The sequence below is a fragment of the Pelecanus crispus genome, chromosome 10 (assembly GCF_030463565.1).
Source record: "Pelecanus crispus isolate bPelCri1 chromosome 10, bPelCri1.pri, whole genome shotgun sequence".
Classification (NCBI taxonomy): domain Eukaryota; kingdom Metazoa; phylum Chordata; class Aves; order Pelecaniformes; family Pelecanidae; genus Pelecanus; species Pelecanus crispus.
This window is the reverse complement of record NC_134652.1, coordinates 9,603,077-9,616,650: the sequence shown is the minus strand read 5'-3', so window position 1 is coordinate 9,616,650 and position 13,574 is coordinate 9,603,077. Positions and strand designations below refer to the sequence as shown.

Here is a 13,574-nt window from a genome sequence, read left to right as displayed (position 1 = left end):
CAGCTGATTTTTGTTAGTTTTTTTGTTGTATTGCAAACCACAGCTTGAATGTGTACATACTAGGTCAAATCCAGGAACAGCATTGGTTAAGTGATTTGGCATACTATATTAGGAGATGAAGAATGGCTTGAGAACTTGACTTCTATTGAATATGAGTCAATAATATACAAAAACATGGCAATATATAGGAAGGCTTAATCCCGATATTTCACAAGGCGCTTCTGTATGGAAAATATAGTGCTATCTGTACTTTTGTGTTCCTACCTAAGAATTACTATACTCTTGTTCTTGTACACTTCAGTTTTATTTGAAAACAAAGCAAAAATCAGGAATTAGGGTATACAAGTTCTTTTTGTGTGTTACAACTTTTTGAGATGTCATACACTACTAACCTAGTCAAAATGTGGTCTCCAGTAGAGAAAAACAAACAGAAACCAAAACCCAACAACCCCCCCCCCCCCCAACCAATCAAATCTGTTTTGCCTTGAACAATGTTTTTGTTACTTTCCCTTTGGATTCTAGTGACTTTCATATGTACACTGTAAGGCAAAATTTTAGGGTATAAGTTGTAAGTAGAATAATTGTTGCTTGTACACTGTTAAACTAATGAAAACAATAGACCCAGAACTCTACTGTACTTGCTATAGAAGTTTGAGACTTATTTTATGTCATGTATGTGTAACTAACTAAGCTGACATTACCAGGCAATGAATATTAAATTTACTATTTCAGTGTGTAGATAAAATTGCTGTGAAAATTTTTAAATGGACTCTTTCAGAGCTCTAGGATGACTCATGCTGAGTATTACTTAATATTTTTTTATAAAATATTATTGTGTATATATAGTGCACTGTAAGTTTGGACTAAATTATTTATAGCTAATTAAGGAAGCAACCATTTTCACTTTAACAAGGATATTTCTAATGGAACTTATGATTAAAGAAAAAGGAGATTGCACTTGTATTCAAAATTATAAATGTTTGTGGTTCTTTTCCAGTTAGTCCCAACCAGAATGCCAGACCCTGCAAAAAGCCGTGCTCCCTGCGAACAACATGTTCTAACTGCACGAGTAATGGTATGGAATGTATGTGGTGTAGCAGTACAAAACGATGCGTTGACTCAAACGCCTATATAATCTCCTTCCCATATGGACAGTGTCTAGAATGGCAAACTGCCACATGCTCCCGTGAGTATCTTAATGAACGTTCATCCTATTAAATATACCATTGTATTTTTTTTCCACTCAAAAGGGCATCTAATATGAATATGATTCAGCACATTCACTAAAGATAATTTTAAATGAGTCACCTTATATAGCTACTAATGTGAGCAGTCAGTACTTTGTGTTTTCTAGATACAGATAAAATATTGGTAATTCTTTCATGATGAAACATATTTAGTCTTTTAAAACAGGTAGTAGAAAGTGTTTATTATTTTCAGATAAAGAAAAAATACCATGGTTATTTGTGTGACCAGCATTAGTGTGTCAAATAATGGCCATGAGTTGGAACAAAATGCTGTTAAAATTAGAAAAATAATATGCAGACTTCAGACTTATACCATGTCTAGTTATTCAAAAAAGGAGATGAGCTGAACTCAGAGTTTTTAAGATTCTGATTTATTTTGTCGATTCAAAATAGCACATTTTCCTAGCCTGCAAAGTTAAAAACAAGGCAGGTGAGTTCTGTGTCGAGCAGCAAAGGTAGTCCCCAGATGTCCCCTTTGGAAGTGCACTTCATCAGAAATCGATACAGTGCCTCTCTAGGAAAATAAGAAACCCACTGAATGTGCCTTTCAGTATACAATTCAGCTAAAGCTGCTTCTCCTGAAGTCAATAGTGACTGGACCTTGTTAAGTTCAACACTATGCAGTTCCAGTGTATATCAGTGCTATCATTCATGTAGATGCTGGAGCAAGCTGCCTGATGCCTTAGATCCTTGTCTCAGTAGTGGTTTTTTTAGAAAAGTTCTGCAGTTTCCATCCTACAGAACACTGGTTCTTAGTATTTTTACTGTCCTTCAAGATTTGATTAAAATATTTCCTACCTGTAAAGGATTCCAATCCAAACTTAATATATTAAGACTTCTGAAGTGTATCGTTGAACTCTCATTCTTGCTCTTCTCTGTGAGAGTGTTTTTCTAGTTACTTGTGACTTCCTTTCCCTCTCCAAAGGGTCTTTTGATGTCAGCATCTCTGTAACATTTTATTTCTGGATATGTTGTGGCAGGTTGGGTGATGTTGTCCAACAAAGAGCAGCTCGCTTTAGGGTCATAATTAGATCATGATTCCATTTAATAGATTATGGATGTGAATACAAAAGCTAGTTACTTGCTTTCACCTAAGCCTCAGGAAAATATTAAGTAAAATGAGGTCCTGCCATATCTGTAATAGGAACCATTGCTGTATTCTAATCTTAGGAGAGAAGAATGGCTGTATATACCAGGTCCCTGCATATATCTGGGTTAAAGGAAAATAAGGCATAGGAAGAAGCTTTCTTTCAGGTACAACTGGCCAAGGATAGTGGAGCCTGCAGAGCCTGTATTCCTAACTTAATAGAGATTCCTCCTTCATCCTTAGTAATCATAAAATACAATCATCATTACGATGTTGACCTGTTCTGGTAAATATTTATGCTTAGTAAATTTTGGATATTAGTCCAGATTCTAGTGCTCAGGTTCAGTATGGACTAGAAGTAGGGTTTATGTGTTCCTTGGGTCCTTATGTCCTCTAAACCCAGCCATCAGCCCGCGTTTGGTCTAAGAACAAAGAAATAATAGGAACGCTTAATCTCTTGTCCCATATATTTGGAATAATAATACTGTAATTATGTAAACATTCCTCTCATAATAGTTCACTAAATTTTTTCACTCCTATAAGGAATTGATTTCGCAACTTATAAAATATTGATAGTGAGTTGTGGCAGAAGATAAGTAGATTGAAAATTTGGAGATAAAATAGACAGAATGCTACATGAGTGATGCTTAGCTTTTAAAAATAACATATATTATTTCAGCCTGAACTTTTAATTCTGTGTTTGTGTGGTAGTTGCACATCATGCAGATTCAATTTGTTTGGGGAACACAAAAGTTGTTTTTAATTTAATTGTCACTTTTGTCAGGTCTGTAAAAGTTTTATATTAAATAAGCCAAATGGGATTTCCTATATAGCAGTTCATTATTATGTAAAGGCAGTTTTGTATGAAAATGTATTTTCTGTTCAACAAATTAAAGAAAAACAATATTCTGTGTCTGTAAGCAGGTTTTTTTTTGGAGTTTAAAGCATTAGTTAGTTTGCACTCTAAACAAGAAAATGAATGTCCAAGTGAAACATGGTTCAGACACTGTTTCAGTCTAAATGACTTAAATTTTATTAGGTAGATACATCATTATTGCTGCTGAGGTAATGAAGTATTAAGTGGTTTCCCTTGTCAAGGGGTAGTGTTTCTACTTGAAGAATAGAATGCAACTATACCTTTAAAAAAAATCCTCTTTTATTTTATTTTTATTCTGAATGACTGATTTCTGAGTTTCTGGATGTTTTGCTCTGAATGAAAAAAAAAAAAACCAACAACTTCACATAAGCATTGTATGATTTATAAAAAAATATATAACAACTGAGAACTTCACATTTACTTTTACAACTTTGAATTAAAATGAAGAACACTGTTCTATTGGTGACATTTTGTCATTTTAATACCTGCTTGCCAAAAAGTTGCATTCCACACTTCCCCACATCTTCCATCCATTATGACTTTTGATTGAATAGCTGACAGTTGAACAATCTTGGACCATCTCTAGAGTTTAAAAGAAAAAAAAATTCTGCTTGAATATCCCCTTCTTCCATAAACAATAACTTCTCAGTTAGATCTCTTCAGTTTTGCAGCCGAATGCCACTACAGAGAATATCTGAGGATTTTTACTTTTGGTTCTGTTTTATCTTCCATGAAGATAGTGCAGCTGATACTTCAGAGCTGTTTTCTCCTAGCTTTTTAAATAGCAGCATGAGAATTTTTTGCATCATTTACAGTGCATCTCTGAAAGCGCAAGCCAGCCAGTACAGAATGGCGGTCTTTATTTTTCTGCTGATCTTCTAGTGTATTCAGAAAACAAAATTTGTATTATTCAGCTTCAGATCTGATGAGGTTTGGTTTAAAGCTGATTTGTGTCACATGGTTGACATTGATTTCCAAGAACAGTTGAGCTCCTCCCCTCCCCCCTTTTTCCATATTTGGGAAACTTGAAACATTTCCTCCTATTTGGATTCTTCCAAGTCTAATGATACAAGAGCTCATGCTCCAGCTTTCTGCACTGTTAAAAGTCCTTTTGCAATCATTCAGATTCTTAACTGCTTGTTTTCTTGATAACTGTATGTATCTTTAGACTACTGGTGTATTTTTTTCTCTGACAACTTTCATTACTTTTAAACAATGTTAATAGTTGATGAGGTCAGAGTAGCTAGCTCTACTCTGCTGTGAGTTTATTTAATTACAAATGAAATTGTTCTGCTTAGTATAGCCTTTATAGCATGGATTCAAGCATTGTCTTTATGGACTAGAGTCGTCCAGGTAGCTGTGAACATAGTTGGATATAGTGTCCTGGCTGCAGCTGAGCCAAACTGAGAGGTTGCACTCATGTAGAAGCCACTTGAGTGTCCCCCAACACCCCCTGACCTTTAAAATACTTTCTTTTTAAAGTGTTGTGGTTTAACCCCAGCTGGCAACTAAGCCCCACACAGCTGCTTGCTCACTCCCCAGTGGTGGGATAGGGGAGAGAATTGGAAGAGTAAAAGTGAGAAAACTCCTGGGTTGAGATAAAGACAGCTTAACAGGTAAAGCAAAAGCTGCTCACGCAAGCGAAGCAAAACAAGGAATTCATTCACTACTTCCCATGGGCAGGCAGGTGTTCAGCCATCTCCAGCAAAGCAGGGCTCCATCACAGGTAACGGTTACTTGGGAAGACAAACGCCATCACTCCGAGTGTCCTCCCCTTCCTTCTTCTTCCCCCAGCTTTACGTGCTGAGCATGACGCTGAGCATGACGCCATGGTGTGGGATATGCCTTGGGTCAGTGGGGGTCAGCTGTCCCAGCGCTGTCCCCTCCCAGCTTCTTGTGCACCCCCAGCCTGCTCGCTGGTGGGGGGTAAAGCAGAAGAGGCCTTGACTCTGCGTAAGCACTGCTCAGCAATAATGAAAACATCCCTGTGTTGTCAACGCCGTTTCCAGCACAAATCCAAGACATAGCCCCATACTAGCTACTCTAAAGAAAATGAACCCTATCCCAGCCAAAACCAGTACAAAAAGAAACAGAGACTATTTCTGACTTTCTGGTAGGATCTTCCTGAAGTTCATGTATGCTTTTAAAATTTATTTTTAACGTGTTTACAAAGTTAATGTGAGAAGAGACAGGAACCCATAGTGATCAATGTTCAAATGATTCTGATGTTAATTTGATTCAGTGTTACAGCATTGATTTAAAAAATTTAAGATGTAGCAGAAAAAAATCAAGTAAACTTGTGAACTTTAATGGTGTTTCTGAAGATACTAAACTGTTAATTTGTTATTAATAAGAAATGGCAATAACTTCAGAATATGAATTTTATTTGCTTCTAAACAGATTTCTTAAAATATGAGGAAGGCCATTTCCGTGAGAAATTAAATTATTTAAAGTGGAGTATAAAAGAACTAGATGGAGATTTGATTTTTAGGATGCAAATTAAAAAATGAAATCTGATTTACTCTAACAGACAAGACTTAAGATATAGTTCAATTAAATGCAATTCAATTATGACTTGTAGCTTAACCCTTTTTTTGGAAAGATGTGTAGTATGCTAGCTTGTTTCAAAAGTTCTATTTAAGAAGACTGAGTCATGTTTGTAGATAAATACTCAGGTGCAATCCTGGGATACTTTGTACTCAAATAAATTTTCGGTTTGAATTTGAATTATCACAATATTTGGATCATTATTATCACTCTTATTTGGTTTATTGACCTTGTCTTGAATTCTAGAGTTTTTGTTGGAAGGAGTGTTTACATCAGTAAAATTAGTAATATGCACATCCCATAATGTATGTTAATAATAAGCACAGAATATATATTTTATCATGGGATTTAATGAAGATGTGTAATATTATTGTTCTGCCTCATTGTCCTTGTTTATTTGAAATCTTTGTTGTTGCATTGTGGTGTAACAAACACCTGCTGTGTATTTTGTGATCCCTGAAGAAGTACAACTTTTAAAGAAAGCGGAGGTATTCATCCTAATGTTACTGAAATTTTCCAATTTGCACAAGGAAATAGAAATGCAGAATTGTTTCTTTATGAACCATTATAAAATCCTAGCATCTTATTTAATAAAAAAACCCAAAACCAACCAAAAAGACAAACTAAACCCCAAAACTAAAAAGCTCCTTGCATTAATGTTGTATTCTGTGTAATAAAGCTCAAAACTGCTCTGGACTGAGGACCTGCGGACAGTGTTTGGAACAGCCTGGGTGTGGATGGTGTAATGATCCCAGTAACACTGGAAAAGGGCAATGTTTGGAAGGATCATCAAGAGGCCCAATGAAGCCTGTTGGCATGCACTCTAATGAAATGGTGCTTGATGCTAGTCTGTGTCCAAAGGAGAAAAATTACGAGTGGTCTTTTATCCAGTGTCCAGGTAAGGTCTACTTCCATTCTTTCTTACATATGAAATAAGAGATGTTTCTCTGTTTAAGCATGCCAAATTAAAATAATTATGTTGAGTAATACAAATAACATTTGCGTGAGAGATTTGTTTTTCTAAAATATTTCCTAAATATATATTGTTAGTCTCTGTCTACTGAACACAAATGTGCTCACTGTCATGCAGGTTTACATGTGAAATATAATGCAAATAGTTGAACCAAAATTGCCATTTATTTGTAAATAAGTTTTCACCCATCCTATCCTTCTACTTTTTCAAATCCAACTGTATGGATTTGCTTCAGCTTTTGCTTTCTTCTGACTTCTGTATCCATCAAAGAAGTGTGTGGTTGGGGAGAAATTATCTGTAGGCAACTGCTGATGGCTAGGAGCAGGGACTTCCTGCGTCCCTGCTGTTCATGCAAAAGTCGGGCTGCCTGTGAGAATGGGGAGCTGCCAAATATCTGAGCTGTGCCTCCAGTCTGTTTTTTAGACATTTCAAGTAAACAGAATGTATGCTTTTGTAATCTTAAAGAGAATCTCTGAAGTCTAAATTTAAGCCGTACCAATCTGATTATAGCATTTTAATTTTTAAGTTCATTGCAAAAGTAAGCAAGACATCGGGTGCTTTAAGACAGTGGAAGCTGAGCTGGTACAGCCTCCTGTGTGGAAATACTCGGATCCGGAAAGCAGTGTCCTTGCAGCGGTGTAGTAGTGCAGGGAAATGAAAAGCGCACTGGGGAGTTTGACAGACCTCCAGTGGTAATTTACAGTAAATCATGCATTTTAAGAGACAGCTTGAAAACTTTTTTTAGAATAAATGGTGCAATTGTGCTGAAGTTATTTTTCCAGCAAGTGTTCCTATTGCTGATAAATTTGGAAGCTGGAGCTTCTCTAGGATCAGAACTTTTATGGGTACATGCAGCTATGTTTGCTCTCCTGGGTACTTTTTTCATCAGCATATTCTGTGTGTGTGTGTGTATGTATGCATATATGTCTGTGTTTATATATATATTTATATATGTAAGTGCATGTATCGCTATATTACTTAAAAAGCAGAATCTCTGAAGAAAGTTTTATTTGGTAAATTTTTTTAAGTACATAGGCAGAGAGTAGGTTTTTTTTTAAGTTTTAGAATAATGATGTGAAATGTTAAACCAAGTAAACTCTGTCAAATGTTCTAAGTTTAAACCAAAAAAACTCCAAACGATCTAATACCATTTCCTGAACAAGAAGCCTCTATTTCTCAAACAATAGGATGACATTACTTTTATGGAAACTTCAGTACTTAGTCTGTATGTTAAAATACAGGTATGTTAAGTGCATTGTTAGACTTCCACTGCAATACATAGTATCTACCACTGGTGAAACTGCGATGGATATATATATTGCTTGTCTAAAATGTTTGAGTTACAAGATTTCATCACCTTATTTGTTTAATATTTATCCTTCATGGATAAAATTCTGTATTCATTGTATGTTCTGACCAAGAATTCACTGAAGTTCCACTTGAGTTTAAAAACCCACTAGTTTTATGAGTTTAAGCAGCAAATCCTACAGAAGTCATAGAATTAAAATTTCAGTTGATGTGAAATTTCATTTTGATTGCTATAGGCTGTAGGTTTTGTTCCTAACCTTTTGTTTTCATTTTCTTAAAACGTTACCTGTAACGGATTATACTAACACAGTTTATTATTCTTGCACAGGAATCTCTTGATGTACTTGAAATAAGATAGAATTGGTAATAAATGTATATAAACTTACTGAACAGTTTGTTGTTTGGATGAAAATAAAAATAAATAGGTTATAGCATGTACTTTGAAGATTATTCTGCCCTGTTGATGAATAGTTGGCTAAACCATTCATGTATGCACTTACATTTCCTTGTAGTTCCTATCCATGCTCTTTATAGTGCCTCTGGGCAATTGTTTTGTTGATAAGTATTTTAAACTGATTCTCATTTTCTGTTTCTTCAAGTTTTTAAAACTGGTGTTCAACAGGTAGCATAAAAACTTGTTTCTTTTTGTTTACTGGTCATTTTGAAATCAATATTCCTCAAAGCAGCTGTCATAATATTTCTTTTGATATGAATACATTTTTATTATCAGATTTGTATTTTAACTGAACTATTATTATAAATAAAGTTGCAAATATCATATATTAAGAAAAAAAAAGAAGAAAAATAAATAGCGTTGGGATTTTATCTCATGAGAAGAGCAGTTTAGGTAGAATGCAAGCCCAAGTTAGTCTTTAAAGATTAAATTAGTTCTCTGAAAAACAGTGTGAATTTTTTTTAACTAGTTTGTTTATACTAGAACTAGTTTGTTAACTGGGATCTTTCCACTAGATGCAGATTGTAATGCAGACATGCCTTTTATATATTTTTCCTAGTATTAAGTATTTCTTATATCTACAATTGTCAACATTTGTCAGCACCACCAACCATTTCAACACAGAGGTCAAAAGCAAATTAGACTTATTAGTTGCTTATCTCCAGGGCAGCCCCACAGAAGACTCAGCTAAAGCACATTTGTGTATGTGAGGAAAATTACTCTGTTGCTGCCAGTGATGTACATTAAAATCATTTAAAGAGAAAATGACTTTTAAAATTATAACAACCAGTTCTTATTTAAATGATCATTCCAGCATCTCATTGGGTTTTTTTAAATTATTTAATACTGATGTCTCCAGTTTGATTGCACTCATCTGTATTACAGAAAGTTGTTGAATTGTGCAGTGCTTCTGTCTTTTCACTTTTCTCAATGAGATACATATTTTTAGGAAAATCAGCAAATATATAATATTTTTAAATGGTGTGCCATGTCAATTGTAGATTGTATTGGTTCTTTTTATATTTTTTTAATTTGATTTAAAATCTTTTCCATTTTCTTTGCTTTAACAAAATGTAAGAATTAAGAGCTGTTATATATGACCAGATAATATTATGACTTGCAGCAAACTAAAATTCACAATAAAAAAATTGATGAATTAAGGTTGCTTCTATTTATCCTTTAAATAACACCAAAATTAAGTAATACAAAACTAAGCATTAGGAAGAATAGAAAATTTATGAATCAATGACCTGCTAGTTAGAGAATATCAGAATGAAACATTTTGCCTGCATTATGATACAGGCTTAATTAGGCAATCTTACTTTACTTTAATAGAGCACCTATTGAATGTGCTATCTGGTTTTACTTTGGGTTTATTGGTCCACTTTTTTTTTTTTTTAAACATTTGCTTTAAGTCATTTAATGTGTAAGACGTACAAACAAAACCCAAAATGGAGCAGCAATTCATGGTATTTCCGTGTAGCTTTTTCTGAGAGGCAACAGTGCTGAATGGCAAACTGCCTGGAGGAAGACACCACAAAGTTGCCTAAAAATCAAGTATTCTTAGGAAGAAGAAAACTGGTAATTTCTAAGGAGATTTATTGAAGATAGTGAGAAAACTTCTTGTCTAGTAGTACAGAACTGTTTGTGACTTGTTTACAAGATTCTGTAGGCACAGCTACAGAAAAAGGAAAAGATTGTAACCTTGGGAGGTTTAACATTTGTTTATGAGCCAAGCCTGGCAATGACTAAATATATTAAGTTACTGAATTCTAAAACATCTCTGAAAACTTTTAAATCATGCAGTGAGAATCTTTTTTTTTTCTTCTTTTTTTTTTCCTAGCCAAGACACCAGTCACTGTGACATTTAGATTAAGAATCCAAATAGAAAAAGAAAAAAAAAAAACAACCAGAATGATGTTACTGAGATAGCTGTCCTCTGCCGAGTCTTACTCACCCTTTGCCAGTAAGGGATCGACAGGTTTGACGTAGTCTGACATTTGACAAGCTGCTGTAATTGACAGATGCTAATCTGCTGAGCACTGTGAGCTCGGAGGTCCCACTCTATAGAGAGGTCATCCTTCAAATCCTCTTGGTCGTTCAGCTGAGTCCTGGCAGCAGGCTCAATGATTCTGGCAGAATTCACGTCGTGATTTTGCTGCAATAGTGATCAGTACTTCCTCAGTTTCTCCAAAACATGGAGCACTGGAGAGGAGGTGTGGTACAAGATCAGTGGTTTGTAGTGTTTTGTAGTGCTGTTGTTTGACAAAAAGGAATTTTATGCTTTTAGGGTCAGACGTAACAAATTTATGTCAATAGGAGTCCAGTTTTTTCACTTTCACCAAAGTCAACCGTAGTGAGGAGGGACTGGAGATGTTTGTGTACCTGATGTCCTTAAAATCCCTTAGTGTGCCAAAGCTAATGGGGGGATCAGAACTGTTAAAAATAAGATGCTCTTTTGTTAATTTTTTTGGTAAGTTCTCTCTCCACAGTAGATACAAGTTTGAGTGCGAGTTGTTCATGTTCTCCATCACAGTAGCCTTCCAAATGCTTCACAGCAGATTGTGTGTAGGTATTGAGGTTTTCATTTGGTCTCAGTTAGTAGCTTACTGCCTCTTGACAGGTTTCTTAAGTGACTGGGCAGCATTTTAAAGCCATGAGGGCTGGATTCAGTCACTCACAATGGCAAAAAAGGCTTTCCCACACACCTTACTCACATGTCACTACACAGTCAACTTCTGTGGTCCTTTGTGTGAATTCATATCTTGTCACAATCCTATTTTAAAGAGCTGCTGTGTCAAAGTACAAATATATGTGCTGGCCATTAGTCAGGATTAAACTCCTCAGAATTACATTCTACTGCAATTTTGTAATCATATAGGAATGATTTTGTTCCCAAGAGCAATTTAGTAATGGCTTTTTAAATGTTATATTCTAGCTTGCCAGTGTAATGGCCACAGCACCTGCATCAATAGTAATGTCTGCGATCAATGTAGAAACTTAACAACAGGAAAACAATGTGAAACGTGCATGCCAGGATATTATGGGGATCCCACAAATGGAGGACAGTGCACAGGTAAGTCGTTCTGCTGGGAGGAAAAAACAATTGAAATATTTTATGTAATGTGAATTTAACTTTTTTTAATATAATGTGAAATTAACTATTCTTTAAAGGTTAAATGTTTATTTGATAATACAGATGAGTTGATCAGCTAAGTTAATGATTCAAAATCAGATTAATATTTTTAAGAGAAACTTTGCATTCAGAATCATCATTTTGCAGTTGTCATTTGGTCTGGGTACTCTAAGAACAAGCGGGTAATTTAAAGATGCTCTCCCAGTTAGGGAAAGGAGCAGAAAGGAACTGTTTTGTGGGAGCAACACCTTAAATCCTGATATTTCAGAGAGGCATCATTTCATTCCAAGTAAACAATCCCCTTTAAAGCAGCGAGAAGGTACCTATAAATGAAGTTCAATATCTACCATAATGTCTGATAGCACTGACTTGTATAAATGTGTGATGCTAGTGGAAAAATTATGCATTTAGCAGACCAACAAGTCTTACTCATGTATAGTTCAAACAGAAAAGCCTGGTACACTGAGGATTGTAATCTATTCAATCTGTTCAGTTGTGTAATTGCTGCATTGGAGGATTCTCGTTGAAGTGAAAGAGAGAATGGAGTCTAACACTCCAGATGGTTTTTGTATATTGCTGTAGGGCTGCTTTTACTTGCATGGGTGGTTTTAAAGTTGACGGTAACTCCTTCCCTTACAACTAAATGGGGGGAAGGGGGATATATTCAATATGAAAAGTCATTAAGGTAGTTGAGATTGAATCTAAGAGGGTGCTAGAAAGTTTTGTCCCATGACTTTTTCTTCTCTATTATTGGTGTTTCTTTAACTGGACCTTTGCTTCTCAAGGAATATTTATTCATTTAAAGGGTTCACTTGTTCCTCAGCACTTTAACATGCAGTAGTCAATGCATAAAGCTGCACATCTGGTAAACTCAAGCACAATATGTATAAAGTGTGTTCAAGGGGATGGAAAGATTAATGTCTACCCCTATTGACAATTGCACATTTTGCTGCTGCTTTATGACGCTTTAAATAATTCTTAGTAGTTCTCTTCTTTCCTGAAGTTGACAAAATGTTCTTTTGCTGTCTATAGCACCTTTATGGCAAAATGATGTATTAATATAGCTTTTATTCTTCAGGGATACATTAGCTATCAACCAAATAAGCATTCCATCACCGTTAGTGAATTATGTGTAGTGCAATAATGGCTAAAATCAATTTATAAGACCAGTAAAATTATAAATTTTACAACTTGTTTTTTCAACCCTAGTCTGTAAGAGTACATATTTTTATTGGTAGACATGATTTTAACAGGAGCTATTTAGAGGAAAGAATGCTTTAAAGAATAAAGATGATAATTATTTTGAGGCTTTATCTGCATTGGTATATTATATTTTGTAGTATAGCACCCATAAATCTGTTTAAGTCTGTAAGACGTTTTGATGAATGTAGTCATTATGAACTGTTAGATTTTCTTCAGTATCATGATTTTTGTTCCTGTGATAGAGGTGCCCAAATTGTGGGCCGGTGATTTCTGGAGAAAAAAGTACCAGTCATCCATAGATAAATCAAATTTTTCTGGGATTTAAGAGGATTTTGGAACCTCAGCAGAGGAAGGACATGGACCTGCTGGAGCGGGTCCAGAGGAGGCCACAAAAATGATCCGAGGGCTGGAGCCCCTCTCCTACGAGGGCAGGCTGAGAGTTGGGGTTGTTCAGCCTGGAGAAGAGGAGGCTGCGGGGGGACCTGATTGCGGCCTTTCAGTGCTTAAAGGGGGCCTATAGGAAAGATGGGGGCAATCTTTTTAGCAAGGCCTGTTGTGACAGGACAGGGAGTAATGGATTTAAACTAAAGAAGAATAGATTTAGACTAGACATAAGGAAGAAATCTTTTACAATGAAGGTGGTGAAGCACTGGCACAGGTTGCCCAGAGAGGCGGTGGAGGCCCCATCCCTGGAAACATCCCAGGCCAGGTTGGACGGAGCTCTGAGCACCCTGGGCTGGTT

At 35.6% G+C, this 13,574-nt stretch overlaps 1 protein-coding gene across 1 annotated transcript in view; it reads left to right on the top strand.

Moving 5' to 3' along the window:
* ATRNL1 (attractin like 1) overlaps positions 1-13,574 on the top strand; it is a 543,282-nt gene that overhangs the window by 131,716 nt on the left and 397,992 nt on the right. Inside the window, exons 17-19 of the mRNA XM_075717535.1 lie at positions 998-1,186; positions 6,438-6,656; positions 11,432-11,569. Coding sequence (XP_075573650.1) covers positions 998-1,186; positions 6,438-6,656; positions 11,432-11,569 — 546 coding nt within the window. The remainder of the gene's footprint in view (positions 1-997; positions 1,187-6,437; positions 6,657-11,431; positions 11,570-13,574) is intronic.